This window comes from Pteropus alecto, unplaced genomic scaffold (genome assembly GCF_000325575.1).
Source record: "Pteropus alecto unplaced genomic scaffold, ASM32557v1 scaffold123, whole genome shotgun sequence".
Lineage (NCBI taxonomy): Eukaryota > Metazoa > Chordata > Mammalia > Chiroptera > Pteropodidae > Pteropus > Pteropus alecto.
Genome location: NW_006433950.1, coordinates 8,414,913 through 8,430,196, shown reverse-complemented (window position 1 = coordinate 8,430,196; position 15,284 = coordinate 8,414,913). Strand labels below are relative to the sequence as shown.

The 15,284-nt window shown below is 49.2% G+C and overlaps 1 protein-coding gene and 1 non-coding gene across 5 annotated transcripts in view; one reads left to right on the top strand and one right to left on the bottom strand.

Moving 5' to 3' along the window:
* Positions 1 to 3,995: 3,995 nt before the first annotated feature.
* Positions 3,996 to 15,284, bottom strand: part of CFDP1 (craniofacial development protein 1) — a 99,564-nt gene continuing 88,275 nt past the window's right edge. For 2 of the 4 annotated variants that reach the window (XM_006908814.3, XM_015586926.2), the window contains 2 exons: positions 13,475 to 13,633; positions 5,846 to 6,177 (listed from right to left, as the gene is read on the bottom strand). In XM_006908814.3, coding sequence (XP_006908876.1) covers positions 6,087 to 6,177; positions 13,475 to 13,633 — 250 coding nt within the window. In that variant the 3' untranslated portion in view covers positions 5,846 to 6,086. Of the gene's footprint in view, positions 4,317 to 5,845; positions 6,178 to 13,474; positions 13,634 to 15,284 lie in introns of those variants that run through there. The other 2 variants (XM_025044564.1, XM_025044563.1) reach the window with 2 other exon arrangements.
* LOC112477402 lies at positions 9,784 to 9,902 on the top strand. Its single transcript, XR_003045444.1, has one exon. It is a non-coding gene; the product is annotated as a 5S ribosomal RNA (ribosomal RNA).

Sequence of the window (15,284 nt, the reverse complement as noted above, 5' to 3'; positions counted from 1 at the left end):
AATGGGATGCAGAGAAAGCTCGACACTGAGCAAGCTCATCACCATGGTAACCCCTCCATCCCCTCGAAATCTCACTTGTAAGGAGACTGACAGAGGTGACACAAGTTAATGATTTTTTTAGAGGTGAGATTCACATAAGTAAAATTAACCATTTAAAATGTACAATTCAGTGGTATTTGGTGCATTCACCATGTTGGGCAACCGTCACCTCCATTTGCATGGTCTTGAACTTGTATAAATGGATCATGCGTTAGGTCTTCTGCAACGTGCGCTTTTTGCATCAGTGCTGCTCACGAGGTTCATCTGTGTTGATGCACGCGGCCCTGGTTCATTCAATTCACCTCTGTATCATATTCCACCGTGTGATTATTTCACAACCGATCCTTTCTCCTGATAGGCACTGGGCGGTTTCCAGGTATTTCCGATCACCATCAAGCTTGCCTCCTTGTGCACATGCTGGTGCTTCTCCAGGATGTCAACCCAGGCGTACATGCTGTATCATGGGCCAAGTGCAGCTCCAGATTTATTAGAAATGGTCAAAGTGTTCTTCAAGGTGGTGCTAATTTATATTCACATAAGCTTGGCTGTCTTAGGGAGCTGGGAGCCAGGTGCACAATTTAATTACAGTAACTTACCACTTGGATAGTGTATTTCATTTAATAGAATGCTATGAGGTAGGCAGGATTATTAACCATTCTCAGCTTCCTTCTGAAGACAAGGATTCTGAGACTCCGAGGGACTCAACCTGGATCCCAGCACTAGGATAGAGGGCAGAGGCAGGCCGCCCCGTGCCTGACCCTGGGCAGTGCTCTCCTCCTCTCCCTCCCCAGCATTGACACCTGTACTGCACCTGAGCACAGACCAGGCCGTCTGCCCCATCACCCGAGACCGCAGCGGAAGCGCACTGGCAGACCATGGAGCGGAGACCCCGAAGGACGGGCTCTGTGATTGGGGCCATCCCAATTTCCTTGTTGTGGTCAACTTGCCTATGCACAAAGATTGCATCTGACAGTGATTTTGAATCTGAGTTACCCTAGGAGGGCGTGTGTACACGCACGCGCACGCGCACGCGCACGCGCGCACACACACACACACAAACACACACACAGCTGCAGGAAAGAAAAGACTGCATTAAAGTCCCAAGCAGGGGGAATGGGTTAAGACACACACACACACACACACACACACACACACGTGCGCGCGCGCGCGGACACACACACAGCTGCAGGGAAGAAAAGACTGCATTAAAGTCCCAAGCAGGGGGAATGGGTTAAGACACTTGACTCTCCAAGGTGCACCGTCTGGGCACCCAGTGCCTCGTCCCCTCACTCCCCGAAACCAGGCAGCATCCCACTGCTCCCACTGTGTAGCCCAGAAACCTGGCCCTGAAGCAGAGCTTAGCACGAGTGACACCTCACCAGGAGGCTTGTCTGAACAAGGCCTGAGGGGTCTGGGTGAGGCCACTCTCCTCCCCCGACAGGGAGTGTCCAGGGCACAGGCAGGATTGGCAGCCGAAGCCCGTGTGCCCACATCTTTGCCGTGCTTCTGGCACAGACTTTCGGCGATGGGGCGCGCCAGCTGCCATTCGTGTCAGCTGCAGGCGTTGCCTCGTCTTTGCTTCTGTCCCCTGCACTCGAGTCTCTCCTCTCCAACGTGAATCCTCCATCGCGGAGCTGGGGCCCAGAAGGCCTTGAGGGTTTAATCTTGCCTCCCCCGCCTCCAGTCACAAGATGTAGGTGTGATCACTGACTTTCACAATCTCACCTCAGGCAAGTTTCCTCTTTTCAAAAACAAGGAGAGGATCTGACTAGATAACACGGAGGAAGCACCTGGCGCCAGGTACCACTCGGGGAGGCTAAGAGCTTCTGATCCTTCCCCAGGAGTCCACCATCTTATACCAGTTCCTCTTTGTTCACTTCTGTTGTTTTGGTAATTAGAAACAATGTCATGGACTCTAAGCCAAGCTGCCCGGGCAACTCCAGTTCTGGCTAAAGATCAAGACCAAAGGCCAGAGGACAAACGCATCTTTGGGAGCCTGTTCTGGGTCCTTTCCAACCCACTGCACCACGCTAACCACACCATGCCACCCCAACGACACACCACACCTGTTCTGCCGAGAACACGGGGCAGCATGGCACCTGGAGAGCCCTGTCACCTGGACTCCCTTGTCCCTGCATGGGTAGCAGAAGGGCCATCACTCCATCCTTTCTGGGGAGGTCCCCCTGTCCTTCTGAGGTGGGAGCCATCAGCCAGCCTGCTGCACCGGGACAGTGGTGAACTCGGGCACCCGGCTGTCTGCCAGGCTCGCAGTCCAGTTCCTCCTCCTGAGCTCACTCCAGATTCAGTTCTTAACGCGGCCCTTCTCCCCTGCAGACCTTATGGGGAATTCGTGACTAGAACACTGTGTTCCTCAGGAAATAGGTGAGCAGAACACAGAAAGGATTTCGTTCTACTCTTTGACCTTATGCTGTGGCAGGGCAGTTTTTTCAGGAACGGGAAGGTACCGGATGCCCTGGAAATCCGACACACCCACCTGGGGCAAGGAGGACAAAACGGATGGTAAGAGCAAGGCCAGGAAACCCAACTCTCAGGGATTCTCTGGACTTGGCAGGCCAGCCGGGAAAGTCCTCGGGCTGGCATGGCCTCCTCCATCGCTCACACCACGGCGGGGGAGCGGGGGAGGGAAGGGGGGTGGCATGCAGTGCCCGGCAAAGGGCTGCCAAACTGCCTCTCAGCCCTGACTCAGTCTTTCCACTTCCCACTCGCCAAAAACATTTTCCTTGACAATTCTCGAATCTGGGATAAAGGGACGGAATTTCCTTTGGGACACAGGCAGATTAGTTTTCACTAAATGTGGATGTGAAGAGCTCGATAAAATATTATCCATTTGTTCTTAAAAACTGTGGGCTAGATGGTGTCTGCCATGGTTCAAACAAGACTCTGATGAAAAAGGTGATTCTGACTGAAGATGAACACACGTCAATCAGCCCTGCCGCACAGCGTGGCCTCCGCAGGCCCACTGAGAAAGGCCAGGCATTTGTTGACGCAGCTCTGTCTTTTTGAGAGTGGGGTGGGAAGAGGTCAGGCCAAGTGGCGATGCTGGCTGAGAAGTTAGGTCCCACCGAGGGCACAGATGGGGCTCGGGCAGGAACACAGACGACCAAGAGGAAGGCCAAGGTTGGCCCAGGCCCGCCTCTAGCGCCTATAGGATGCCCCCTTCACCACTCACCGAGGCATGCAGGCCTGCTTCCAGGTGGCCACGCCATTTCCTTCCTATTCTCTCCTACACCCCAGTCCTCCGCCTGCGCCCTTGGCTGGCAGCAGCACACTCTACTCCACAGCCACAGCACTCCGTCCTCCGCGGACGGTCTGCCGGGGCTGAGAAGACACACCTCCTGGGGCCTCGTTTACACCTACGAGAAGCAGCCACTCATTTGGAGACCAGCTGCTCATGCCCAAGTATCCGTCCTGCTGGCCAGTTCCACTGTCCCTTGGATCTGATCCACATCAGACGGGAGTGAACATAAGGGTCAGAGAACGTGCTTGAAATTCTGGGAAGTAAGATGATACAGAAATCAAGCACAGGATCTCAGGAGTGGGGAGCAGCTCTTCCTAGACCGGGGACCCCTCCACTATGTTCCTGGCTGCTGCCGGACCTGCAAGGCGGGGAGCAGAGCTCCAGGGGACCCCCATTTTGTCCCGGAACAGTCAGAGCATGTCAAGGTCTTTCCTTATACACAGCCTAATTCTGCCTCTCTGGGACAATTTAAAAAAATTTTTATTATGAAAAGTTTAAGTCTGTATAATCACCTATTCCTAACCCTCCATACACTTCTCCCATCTTCAACAACAGGCTTTTGCAGCCTCCCCCACAGCCAGGGGTGCTTGGATGACCCAGCTATGGCCAATGACACATAAATGAAAGCCTGCTCTGGTTTTTAAGTCTCACTGTAGGGCGATACACACACGTGCATACACACTCACGGGCACATGTGTCCGCCAGAGGAAGCCACTTCATCGGTAAGATAAATTTAGTTCAATACAGGTAGCTTTTTTTAAAATGGTGACATGTGGATCAAGAGGGAGGCAAGCTGAAGTCAAGGCAAATGAGTTTTCGATGTGAAGCTCTGAGAACTCCAAAGGACAGACCTGCAACGTTGGGAGGGATGGCATCTGGCAGGACTGGTGCGACAGCTCCTCATTGACATCCCTTGACAAGCTGCCAGTCTGCGAGAAAACGGGGCTGGGCTGGAGGGGCTTTTCAGACTCACGGATGTGTACCGTCGAGTGCAGATCAGATGTGTGCAGCACACCTGCTGGGAAAAGACGCAGCCAATCAAGAGACAGCTGAAAGGAAACCTTTCTGCAGGACTAAGGAGAAGCCTGTGTAAGGGCCGGATCATGAATAAACCGGCAGTGCCAAAGCACCAGCTGGGATTCTCATGGACATATCTGACTTCTCTCTCCATGCCTGGGAGCAAAGCAGGAACAGCAAACCCACCTGTGCGAAGGACCCACCAGGCTCTCGCAGTGTTTGTCTTAATCTTGGTGCGAAGGAAAATTTGCTAAAAAGAAAAACCCTAATTTACAATGAGCTCAGCCCCATTTGTTCTATAGAATTACATATCGTTCCTCAAACTGGGAGGGGAGCCACCTCATGAGTTGTACAATGGCAGCTGAGATGAAGGACTATGTGACAGGGAGTGAATGCTGGAGGCACTGAGAACCTCAGAAAAAAGTCAGGGCAACAGTCATCGTAGGGCAGTGAACAGTGGATGATGCACAGAGTGTTCTACACAACAGGACTTGCATCTCAGCCTCGGCTGGTGGCATCTGTGGGTCTGGATGCTCCGCCCTCATCAAAACGCCGGCTGGTCTTAGGATGAAGGATTTTCCTGTAATTCCTGTGTAGGACCATAACTGAGGCCTCACTGGCCACCTGTGCTGATGTTGGCCTGAAAACACTCTATCACTTCCTCTAGAATCCTTTATCGGAGCAGATGTGAACTGACAGCGTGTTCAGATGTAGCTTAAACCACCTTTCTACGTAATAAGGTCTATAACCACACAGGGCTGCACAATCAGGTCTTGGTTTCCATGAGCTTCTGGCCACATAGTAGAGGACTGGATGGGCAGATGGTGCTTGTGCCACTCAGGTGTGTCATGAGCTTGTCTCAGCCCTGTGAGGTACTGGTGCTACTCACGCACTGACAGACCAGAAAATGGAGGCTCAGAAAGCTGAGCTGTGGTCAAGGTCACACAGCTGGCAGATGTCCAGGGAGGAAGTGGACCCTAGTCTTTGGAACCCTCTGGAACCCTAGTCTTGGTTCTCCCAGGACACCACCCCCACTCTCGGGACCAGGCTGTGGGGTTTACAGCTTTATTAATATAAAGTTTGGGATTTAAGTTTTCCTAAGGAGTACAAAAAAGGAAATAGTCCTTCGGAGTCTTCTTTGACAAACTAAAAATTAAAGAATTATCGAGGTGGGAGCACATCTGGGAAGAGGAAAAAGGCTGAAGGTAGGAACAATTCCTAATTCTGCAGTAATGTAACCTTATTTTCAGCCTTATCTTATACTAGTGATAGGAATCTCAATAGAGAAAGAGATCAGGAGAGAAGCAGGAGTGGAACCGAGACCAAAATCGCCCAGGGCCGTGGTGATCCACCAACACTGGGGGCCTCCTTCCCTCCGTCTCTGGGGCAAGGCTGACCTCAGGAAGTGGCCCAGAAATTCACATCCTCACTGCGGCCAGCTGGACAGGCCTAGAATGCACTGACCTGGCCTGGTGGACTCTGCAGCAGAATTATGGGAAGGTGAGTAGGGTCATCATCATTACCAGCCTCTCATTGGACCAACTTTTATTTTTTTATTTTTATTTTTTTAAGGACAAACTTTTAAAAGTAAAATGAATGAAACCACGTGAGATCAAGATACAAGGACAGAAATTCAATGTGGGAGAAAAGACCTTGCTGGGAAATTGTCGAGAAACACCGGAGACATTTCACAGTCCTCGGAGACATTTCACAGACGCACAAGAAGCTCACATTGTAAACAGGATTAAGCTATTGGTTTTCCCCGTTAACATCAGGGTTTCATTTTGCTCAGCCGGAGATCTCGCTCAATTTCAAACTGTCTGTGATCCACTCGGTCTAGAAAAGCTTTCCGCTCAATATACCTAGAAGAAAATGAAAAACATGTTTGTCAGCAGAATCCAGTAAGAGAAAGTGCCTCCCCTGCTCCGTTCAGCACCCCCAGGTAGGTGTACATGGGTCCACGTGGGCGGCGGGGTCATCAGTTACAGCAAAGGCAAACAGACGATTGACTGCCCACGATCGGTAGCATCCAAACCACTCGCGTTTGGTCTAAACAAGGATGTTTCTGGTTCGGATGTGAATGAAATAATATGGAAAGGAGAGAGCAACAACTTATCAAAGCACATTAGAGGCTTGGTGGCAAGAAAATGTTGCAACTGTGAAAACATTGAGTCTTCAAGGAAAGAACGGGGGTGGAGTCCGACATGAGAGCAGAGCCCGGCTTGCCCCCGCAGTGGCTGGGCCGCGCCGGTCAAGGACTGAAGATCTTTGAGCCTCATTTTTCTAAACAGCAAAATAGTGATGGCGTATTTCCTGGCCTTAGCCGTGTGGCGAGTTGATGCGGAGAGAAAGCTATGCATCCCGCATATATACATCAAAACGTAAAATCAGATGCATCTGAAAATGGAGGAAACAGGGTGGTAAACGCTACCTCACAGGGTTACAGTGACAGGAAAATGAACCGAGGGGCATGGAGCACTCACTTTAGGATGTACTTAACTGCTTCCCGCTCTTTCCTTCCCCTCACCCTCCCTCCTTTCCATATGTCCTCCACCCAGTTGGGGCCAGGTTGCTTCCACGGGGATGACAGAAGAAGCCTTTCCCTAAATTCCTCTAAGGGAATGAGAGCAAGCACCTCTGCCACCCACAGTCCACAGACAGGGCCCCTTAAGAGGTCGGTGCTCTGCTCCCTGATCCACGGCTAAGTTCAGCAGCCATGGTGACCTCCCTCAATCCTCCCAGGCAGGAAAGGAAGGAAAACAGGGCTGATGTGGCAGGCGAAGTTGGCTGCTTGAAAAGACACAGCTGCATTTTAATGCTCCTTCTTACCATAAAATGTGCCTCGATTTGCCTGGGGGAGGGGATTACTGCTGCTAATTAATCTATTGAGAGAACAAAATTGCCATTGAAAATAGGAGACATAATTGAATCTCTGTACTAATTTTTCTTTTGTTGCACTGTGGAAAATGTGCACCTGTCTGTCGTTACAAGGTCATTACGTTTATGGCGAGCCCCTTACCAGGTTTAGGAACCTGTGTTCCTCTGCTGCGTTCGGGGCCTCAGTTTCCTTCTCACTGCACCCTATGAAATGCAGTCCATCTCTGCTTTCCATCCAGGTTGCAGCCACTAGCCCTACAGCTTACTACAGAGTGGGTGGCAGCTCTGAGTCTGAATTCTGACTGCCGCTTTCTGGCCGTGTGACTTGATATAAGCCACATAACCTTGCCAATAGCAGAGCTGGTGCTCAGTAAAAAGGCAGTGCCTGCTGTTGACATCATTCTGGGAAGCTAGCTTCCCTCAGGGTCCTGAGGTCAATAGATCCAAGAGCAGGTGTCAGCTCTCTTAATGGGTGTTACCAGCAACTCGTAGCCACCACCTGGTCTGAGATCGGGAACTAGGTAGCTGCACCAAAACTGCCAACTAGAGGTCAGAATGGTGGGAAACAGGAGGGCAGGGCCCACTCCTAGGTCTGACATAAGCCCTCAGGTTCAGGTTGTCAGATTGAGCAAGTGTAATCCAGGAGGCCTGTTAGATTTGAATTTCACATTCCTTGGTGGACAGAGAAGCCACAGACACTGGACCCCTTTTGATATAGAGAGAAAACAGGGGAGACTGGTGGGAAGGCAGACACCTGAAAGAATCTCCTCTGGGATTTAGTGGGGACGATTAACCAAAATCGACTGAAGGGCTTTGTCACACAACCACCACCATCCTTCCCCACTCCAGCCCACCGGCTCTGCGGCAAGGCTGCGACCGGGATTAGCGTGCACACTGACAACAGAGGGGTGCTTTAAGCACCTCTCAAAGTTCTAGCAGGAAAAAGGGGGTGAACTGTGGCTCAAGGGGAATTGAGGGCATATTTCAAAAGAGCCATTAGCCAGTGCTACCTGTCTGAGGGAGTAGGCTGGGGGGCAGAGACAGGAAGTACAGTATGGGGCTTTGGGCATCTGTGGCCTTCCTTATCGACTTTCCTTTAAAGAAGAAGTGATACTTCAATTAGGATGCTCACTGAGTGGGAATAACAGCCTCGAAACTGGGTCCAGCGACCTTGAGACTATCAAAAGTGAGGCCAGGCTGGGTGCTAAAGAGGAAGGTGCAGGCAGAGTCAGGTTCAGAGAAGGCCTCGGGCAGCAAAGAGGGGCACAATGTAGCTGAATTCTCAAGGGCTACTCAGACAAAGGCCATCAGGGCAGGTTTGGTGACTTCACCCATTCATAGACATCTATATCTGCTAACGGGATCCTTGTGATGGCTTTGGTTTAATGTCAAGAGCTGCCCAGGAATACAATTTCTATTAGACATGGACACCCGCGCCACCAAGAAAAAAGATGCCGAAGATGAGGAAGGCTTTGACATTTACTATTTGTGTGACTTTGGGCAAGATACTTAATTTCCTGTGTCTTATATTTCCTCTCTGTAAAACAGGAATAAAAATGATAGTACCCCTCTGACAATACAACAAAACCGTGAGAAGTGCTTTGCTAACAACAAAATTCAAAACAGCTATGAGCGTTGTGGGGTTCCTGCTTTCCACTTCTGACTTGACTGCATCACTACGAAGCTACAGAACTTGGGGTTGCTGGAACAGGGACGGAGGGACCAAATGCTCATGGGGAAGGCCCCTCCTCCAAGGCGGCCTGAGTGGATGGCCTATTTATACTGAGCCTCAGGAAGTTTCCAGGTTAGTCCCAGAACAGAACCGCAAGCTGACAAGTGCAGTGGTGCTTTTCTGCCCTGTGTCCAGAACCCCTGGGGACCCAGGCTGATTCGGCCCAGTCCACTGGGAAGCTGGGGTATGAGTGGGGGCATCCTCCCTTCCTGCTGCTGTTACCTTATGGGGCCCATTTAAGAGGCAGCAGCTCTTCACTTTCATTAATAAAATATGCTAAAAGCATCAAAACCTAAGGGATTTTCCTTTCAGAACCAGGTTAGACACAACAGGCTCTGACATCTTTTTGACCTTTCAACACAAATTACTTTTCTGCCACTAATTTTCTTGAGATCTAGGCCAAGGCGGGGGGGGAAAAATGAAGGAAGAGGACAAGTGAAGGTAGAAAACGCTTCCAGGGAGCATGGCAGCACCTCCTGCGGGGAACCCATACCGCAAATGAGGGACGGCCACCCGCGCTCCCAAATCTGCGAGGGTGAGATTGTCCCATGGGTGTGCTGACCTCCAAACGCTCTCACAGGCCCGTGAGAGGCCTCCTGCCCGCCAGACAGGAAAGATAAGGCAGGGAGGTCCAGGGGACTCTGAAGCAGGCACAGAACCGAGGACGCTTCAGGGCGGTCATCAGTCTGCTTCCAGAGAGCCAGGGTGCCTTCAGCACAGCACAAATGTGAGAAGGAAAGGGGTAAATTTCAATTCCCAGTGCCAGGAAGCGATGAGCAATGGAGGTACTCAGAGCTAGAACAAAGCTCTGTGATGGGTATAAAATATGTACTGTTTTTGCTCTGAGAAATGCAAGTGGGTCTACGGCCATGCTGCCCCGAACATGCCCGATCCCCTCTGATCTCGGAAGCTAAGCAGGGTCGGGCCTGGTTAGTACTTGGATGGGAGACCACCTAGGAAGACCAGGTGCTGTAGGCAATTTAAAAAAAAAAAGAAAGAAAGAAATGCAAATTAAACAAGCAATCTGTCCAATATTGCACAGGCCTGTCTCTCACCCCACCGTGGAAGAGATGTGACTTGCAAACATCTTGAGGGCCAGAGTGAAAGGGTGGTGATTTTAATTTTCTTCTCCACTGCTTTCCTCTCATCTCACCTAAATGCTGTGCTCGTTCTGAAACTGTGACTCTGAGGGGTCACGGAGACAGTCTTTGTAAAGAGAAAATTATTTTCTCTGGTCTCTCTGTCATGCCTCTCCAAATCACAAATACACCTGGATTCCCATCATCGTGCTCCATGACCTTCAATTAGATTGCCAGCAGCAGCCAAGACCAAGCCTCTGTGTCTCCTTTTCTATGCACATGGTCCCTTCCCCTAAGATTGCTGGCCTCCGCCTCAGCAGTGCTGGAGAGACGCACTGCTGATGGTGAATGCTGCTGAGCAGCCTGTGGCATCGGTTACAGGCGAGAGGGAAGCAATGCTAAACGCCTTCAGTGCAAACTGCTGACAATGATCTTGAAATGCTCGACTAGGCTGGGAGTGTGGGCTCAGAGGAAAGCATCTTTGGTAGAGGCACTTTAACCAACTCTGCTGACCGAAATCATGCGGAGGTGGAGACATCATTTGGATGTATCGTGCCCTTCTTTTCTGGGTGGTTAATTCTAACCCTATTAGGCTCCAAACCAAAGCTGCCCAGTGGGATGGGCTCTGAGAGAGCAAGGCGCTCAGCACCTGCTCTGGCTCAGAGCTCTTCTAGGTGCTGGTGACAGTGGTGAGCCAGATCTTGCCCTTGGGGGCTTACTATATAGAAAACCAAACACAACAACACGCACCAGCTGGTAATAAGTGTGACAAAGAAAATCAAATGGGGCGATGGGATTGAGGGTTCCTGGGGTAGAGCCACTGTAGAGGGTGGCACCTGAATCCAGCCCATCATGGAGGAGGGTCTGGAGGAGCACTACTGAGCCCGGCTGCCATGAGCAGGGGAGAAGAGGATAAGGAGGGCAGGGGACGACTCAGGGAGGACCTGGAATGTCGGGGTAAGAAGCTGGAACTGAACTGGAATTACCATCAAAACGCAAAAAGCACGATAATCTTTTAACCTCAATCCAACCTTATTTTAATCAGGACTGCATAACAGAAATATTTTTACCACCAGCCATGACCTGAATTCTTGTATATGAGATAAATTTAAATATAGTGTTCATAAAAAGGTCATGTTCTCATAATAAATATGGCAGAGGCCAATCACTACTCAGAGGTGGCTTTTTAAAGATATCATCAATGTGACCTTTCCTGCTTCTGTGTTCAGCGAAGATCACATCATCCCCGGGGCACACTTGGGATTCTCCACACATTCTGCAGAGGGTCCTCACCCTAGGGGATGCCTTGCCCTCGTCGGCATCTGTGTAGGAGAATCTGGGGGCCTGACCTGCCTCTGCCCAGACAGACCTTACAGGTTTGGTTCTTGTGCTTCCCTTCAATGCTGTGACACTGGGCGCTCTTCACAACAGAAATCTTGCCCTTCTCAACATCCCCTGTTTTGAAGTCAGCTCTCTAGTTACCTATGTGCTGGAAAAGCTCACCCAGCAGCTGGCTGTCTTGTTCTCATCTCTAGAGTTCAGAGCTGTGTTCTAAGTGATTCTCAACCCTTGCTGCGCATGAGAAGCCCCTAAGGAGCGATTTAAAGATTCAGACTCTTGATTTAGCAGCTCTGTACAGGAGTGATTATGTCACCTGAACTTTGGACCCCTCCAGAGGCCTCTCATGTTTAGCCAACTAAGCACCTTCCCCAGATGAAGGACTGGGCCCTCTGATCTTCCTGCAGAAGTTGGGAAAAGCAAGTGAGCGGAGGTGTGGGGGTGGGTGCTAGAGAGGGCAGGTGAGAACAGCCAAGGCAGAACACAGAAGTCATCAGACCTGCGTTGGAAAAACAGGATCAGGTCCCTGGAATCATCTGGGGAAAAGTCTCAGAGAAGGAGGGAAAAACAGAGCACTTGAAAGCTGCATGCTGTTAGTTGTTCCCTGTTACTCAATTTTCCATTGCCTGAAAAGGCCTCCTCATGGGGCAGATGTCTTTTTTAATCCTGTTTCTCTTCTAGTGTACATTTTATTAACTCTCCCTTATCTTCGACAGCACCACTCCTTACTTTTATAAGACGTCTATTAACTCAAGCAGAATGAACATTGTCCAACCCATATAATCAATACCAAGGGAAACGACAGAGTGTAGCACACTCTGGCAGTTTTCTGCTGCCTTAGATCACGAGGGGAACGTGGAGGAGAGGGAGTCGTGAGTCCAAGGGTGGGGAGGTTGGGGCAAATGGCAGAGGCTCTCTCTACATAACATTAACTCCTGCTTGGGCTTTATCCTGGGCCTTCTCAAGTTGGCTTTGGCACTTCCACCTCCGTCCTGTGGCATTCCATCTTTGACACACTGACTTAGAAGTCTGGTAGTTAAACAAGCTTGAAAAGTCATTACAAATTTTTTTTGAAACACACAGATCAGCTTCCAAGTTCAAATAATTGGCTTCGAATAATCTTAAAGCCTAATTTAGAAATGACCCACAAAATAAACCCTCACCTGTCTTTATTACAGTTTAGCTTGTAAATAACCCTAATGTCTACCACTTAATGCAGACCTTTATGTGACAGGTGCTCTGCAAAGGGCTTTATGTATATTACACGTGTTGTACACATATTACATATATTATCTCCTTACAACCACCGAGGGTGCTATCATTACCCCAGTTTTACTGGTGAAGGAGCTGAGCCTCAGAGATGCAGTGTGCCACAGGGAGAGCCCTTACGGGTGAGGGGCAGGGCGATGAACAGCCAGGGCTGTCTGGTGGGCCACACAACACTTCCTTTCACTGTTAGGGGCAGGGATTGTTGACCTTGAGCCATGGACCCACTTCTGTAGTAACTTTGCTTTTTAATTCCTTCTGAGGTTCCTAAATACTCACTGAACACTGTGGCTTTCTTGATATTCCTAACTACATAGTGTATGGACATACTCTTCATATTCCAAAGTGAAGAGGAAGGGAGTGCAAGTGATGGCCTGGATGCTGTCTGAGGACTGACATGCCACACAGATTGAAGCCAAGGGTGAAGCCCCACCCTGGGCTGTAATGACATGGACAAAAAAAATCCCACGATAATTCAAAGACATCTAAGCACTCTGTTGGCTCTGCTTTTGAAGCGTTTGAGCTAATCTGGTTTCTCAGAAGGCCAAATAATTCAGGTCAGGCCAAGACCGATACAGTGAGCCACATCTGACCACATGAATAAACGAGGTGACTTACAGTTCACAGGAGCTGTAATTCAGCAAATTCAGCTTGGCAGACGTGACTGCCCCTGAGAAAAGTGCTGCTCACATGCCTCTCCCTTCCTGTCACCTCTGGCATTTTTCTCACCACTGGAACCTGCCCCATATTAGAACAGAGCTTTGCTGACAAACCAAAGCACTCACATTTTTAAAAATTGGGTGGCCTATCTGTAATAAACTATTTGAGTTCTTAGGATTTTTCAGAGGAACAGAATCTTCTTCTTACCCTTCCTTCCCTCGATTGTGGATGGCCAACTCTTCACCAATGCCCTCTTCCTCCTTGAAGCTCTCCCAGTCCAATTTGGACTTCTCTAGGGTGCTCATCTTCTGCTTCTTGGCTCCAATTTTCCCCAAAAGGCTACTCATGCCACTTGATCGTTTTAACCTAAGGAAAGGAAAAACATAAAATATGCAGTGTGAAAATTGTAATCTCTCAATTAATGGTTGTTCTGATAGGCACGGGGCTCCCTATATTTGAGCTATTTACCTCACTGGGAGCCATGTTCGTATTTAGAGTGCTTCCGGTCTGGTGTAGAGAACACCATAAGCAGATCAGACTTCTAATGCACTTACCCTGCTTAACATCTCTGACCGCTCTAAGGACCCGGGGATATGAAATCCTCTGACAGGTCTCTGCTTGCAGGGAGGGAGAAGCACAGCACAGTTCAGGCATGGCTTTAGGATCACACGCCTAGGTTCATATTCCAGCTCTAATTGACTTTAGGTAGTTATTTAACCACATCTGCCTCTGTTTCCTAATCTACAAAGTGAACACTTACTCATGAGGCTGTAGTGTATCTCATATGTAAAGTGCTTACCACAGCACCTGGCACACAGTAAAGGTGCAATGAATGTTAGCCATACTGAATCAGTGTCATCACTTGTGCACTAAAGCCCCAAGGGATTCTTTTAAGAGAAAGAAAGCCAGATCCCAAGACTGATGATCAAGAAGTCACAGTATCTTAGAAGGACTCTAAGATCAATTTCCTTCCAACTCCTGTGAGTCAGGGCCCTGGTTTTTCCCAGGAGGTGGAGAACATCCCTCACCCCGAAAGCGGGAACGCACAGCCTGTTTTGATTTGCTGGTGTTGCCATCACAGACTGTGGGAAACCCCATATGCTCAAGTTCAAGTCCTGGCAGGTCAAGTGTTTCCAGTCAATGTTAAACGTATGAGACAAAATAAGAACAACGGAATGCAGCTAGTTAGTAAGAAGGTGATATTAGGGGAACGAACTATGGAAGGAACGCAGTTTTAGTTTCTTTATGAAACTAAGACAAATTATACACCAGCATGCAGGAAACTGGAAGTTATTTCCTGCTTCATTGGGAAATACAAGGGAGTTGAAACATTTAAAAACTCTCTGACTAACACCACAAGGTCTACTGATAACATCAATAAAGTACCTTTCACTTGCCTAGAATGCTGATTCTCTAAGTGCTTTCACAGCTATTTTCTCATCTGTTCTCACTATCGCCTGTGAAAGACACTGAGTCTCAGAGTTGGAGGAGGCATCGAGATGATCTAGTGTCGCACTAACCATTCTGAAACCCCACCTTCCTGCAGCACAGTGCCGGTGGGGGATGGTCACTGCCTCTGCCCTGGATGAGCTCACAGGCCAGTGTCTACACTGCACACAAGACTCTTGGGCCGAACAACTTCCCTCCCTACTTTCACCGTATTTATGAAGGTCTAGAGGATGTCAGCTTCCCTACTGTGGTCATATCTGACAACATGCTGTTAGCTTAATATCAACTCAGAATAGGCTGGACAGGCATCCTCATCCTCATTTTGAGTTGGACAAATAAACAACGTTCAAAGAGGTTAAAATGATACAACAAAGGTCAAACCAATAGAAAATGTAGATCCAGGACAAAGTAAGGTTTTTCTGACGCCCAGTGGTATAAACTGTGCTATCTTGCCTCTAAGGTGAGAATTTACTTGAGATATTTTCTGACAGCTATTTTACTTCTCAATTTGCCTAAGAATTTTCCAAACAGCTCTTTATGAGCTTTCAATTCACATTTTAAAAATTCT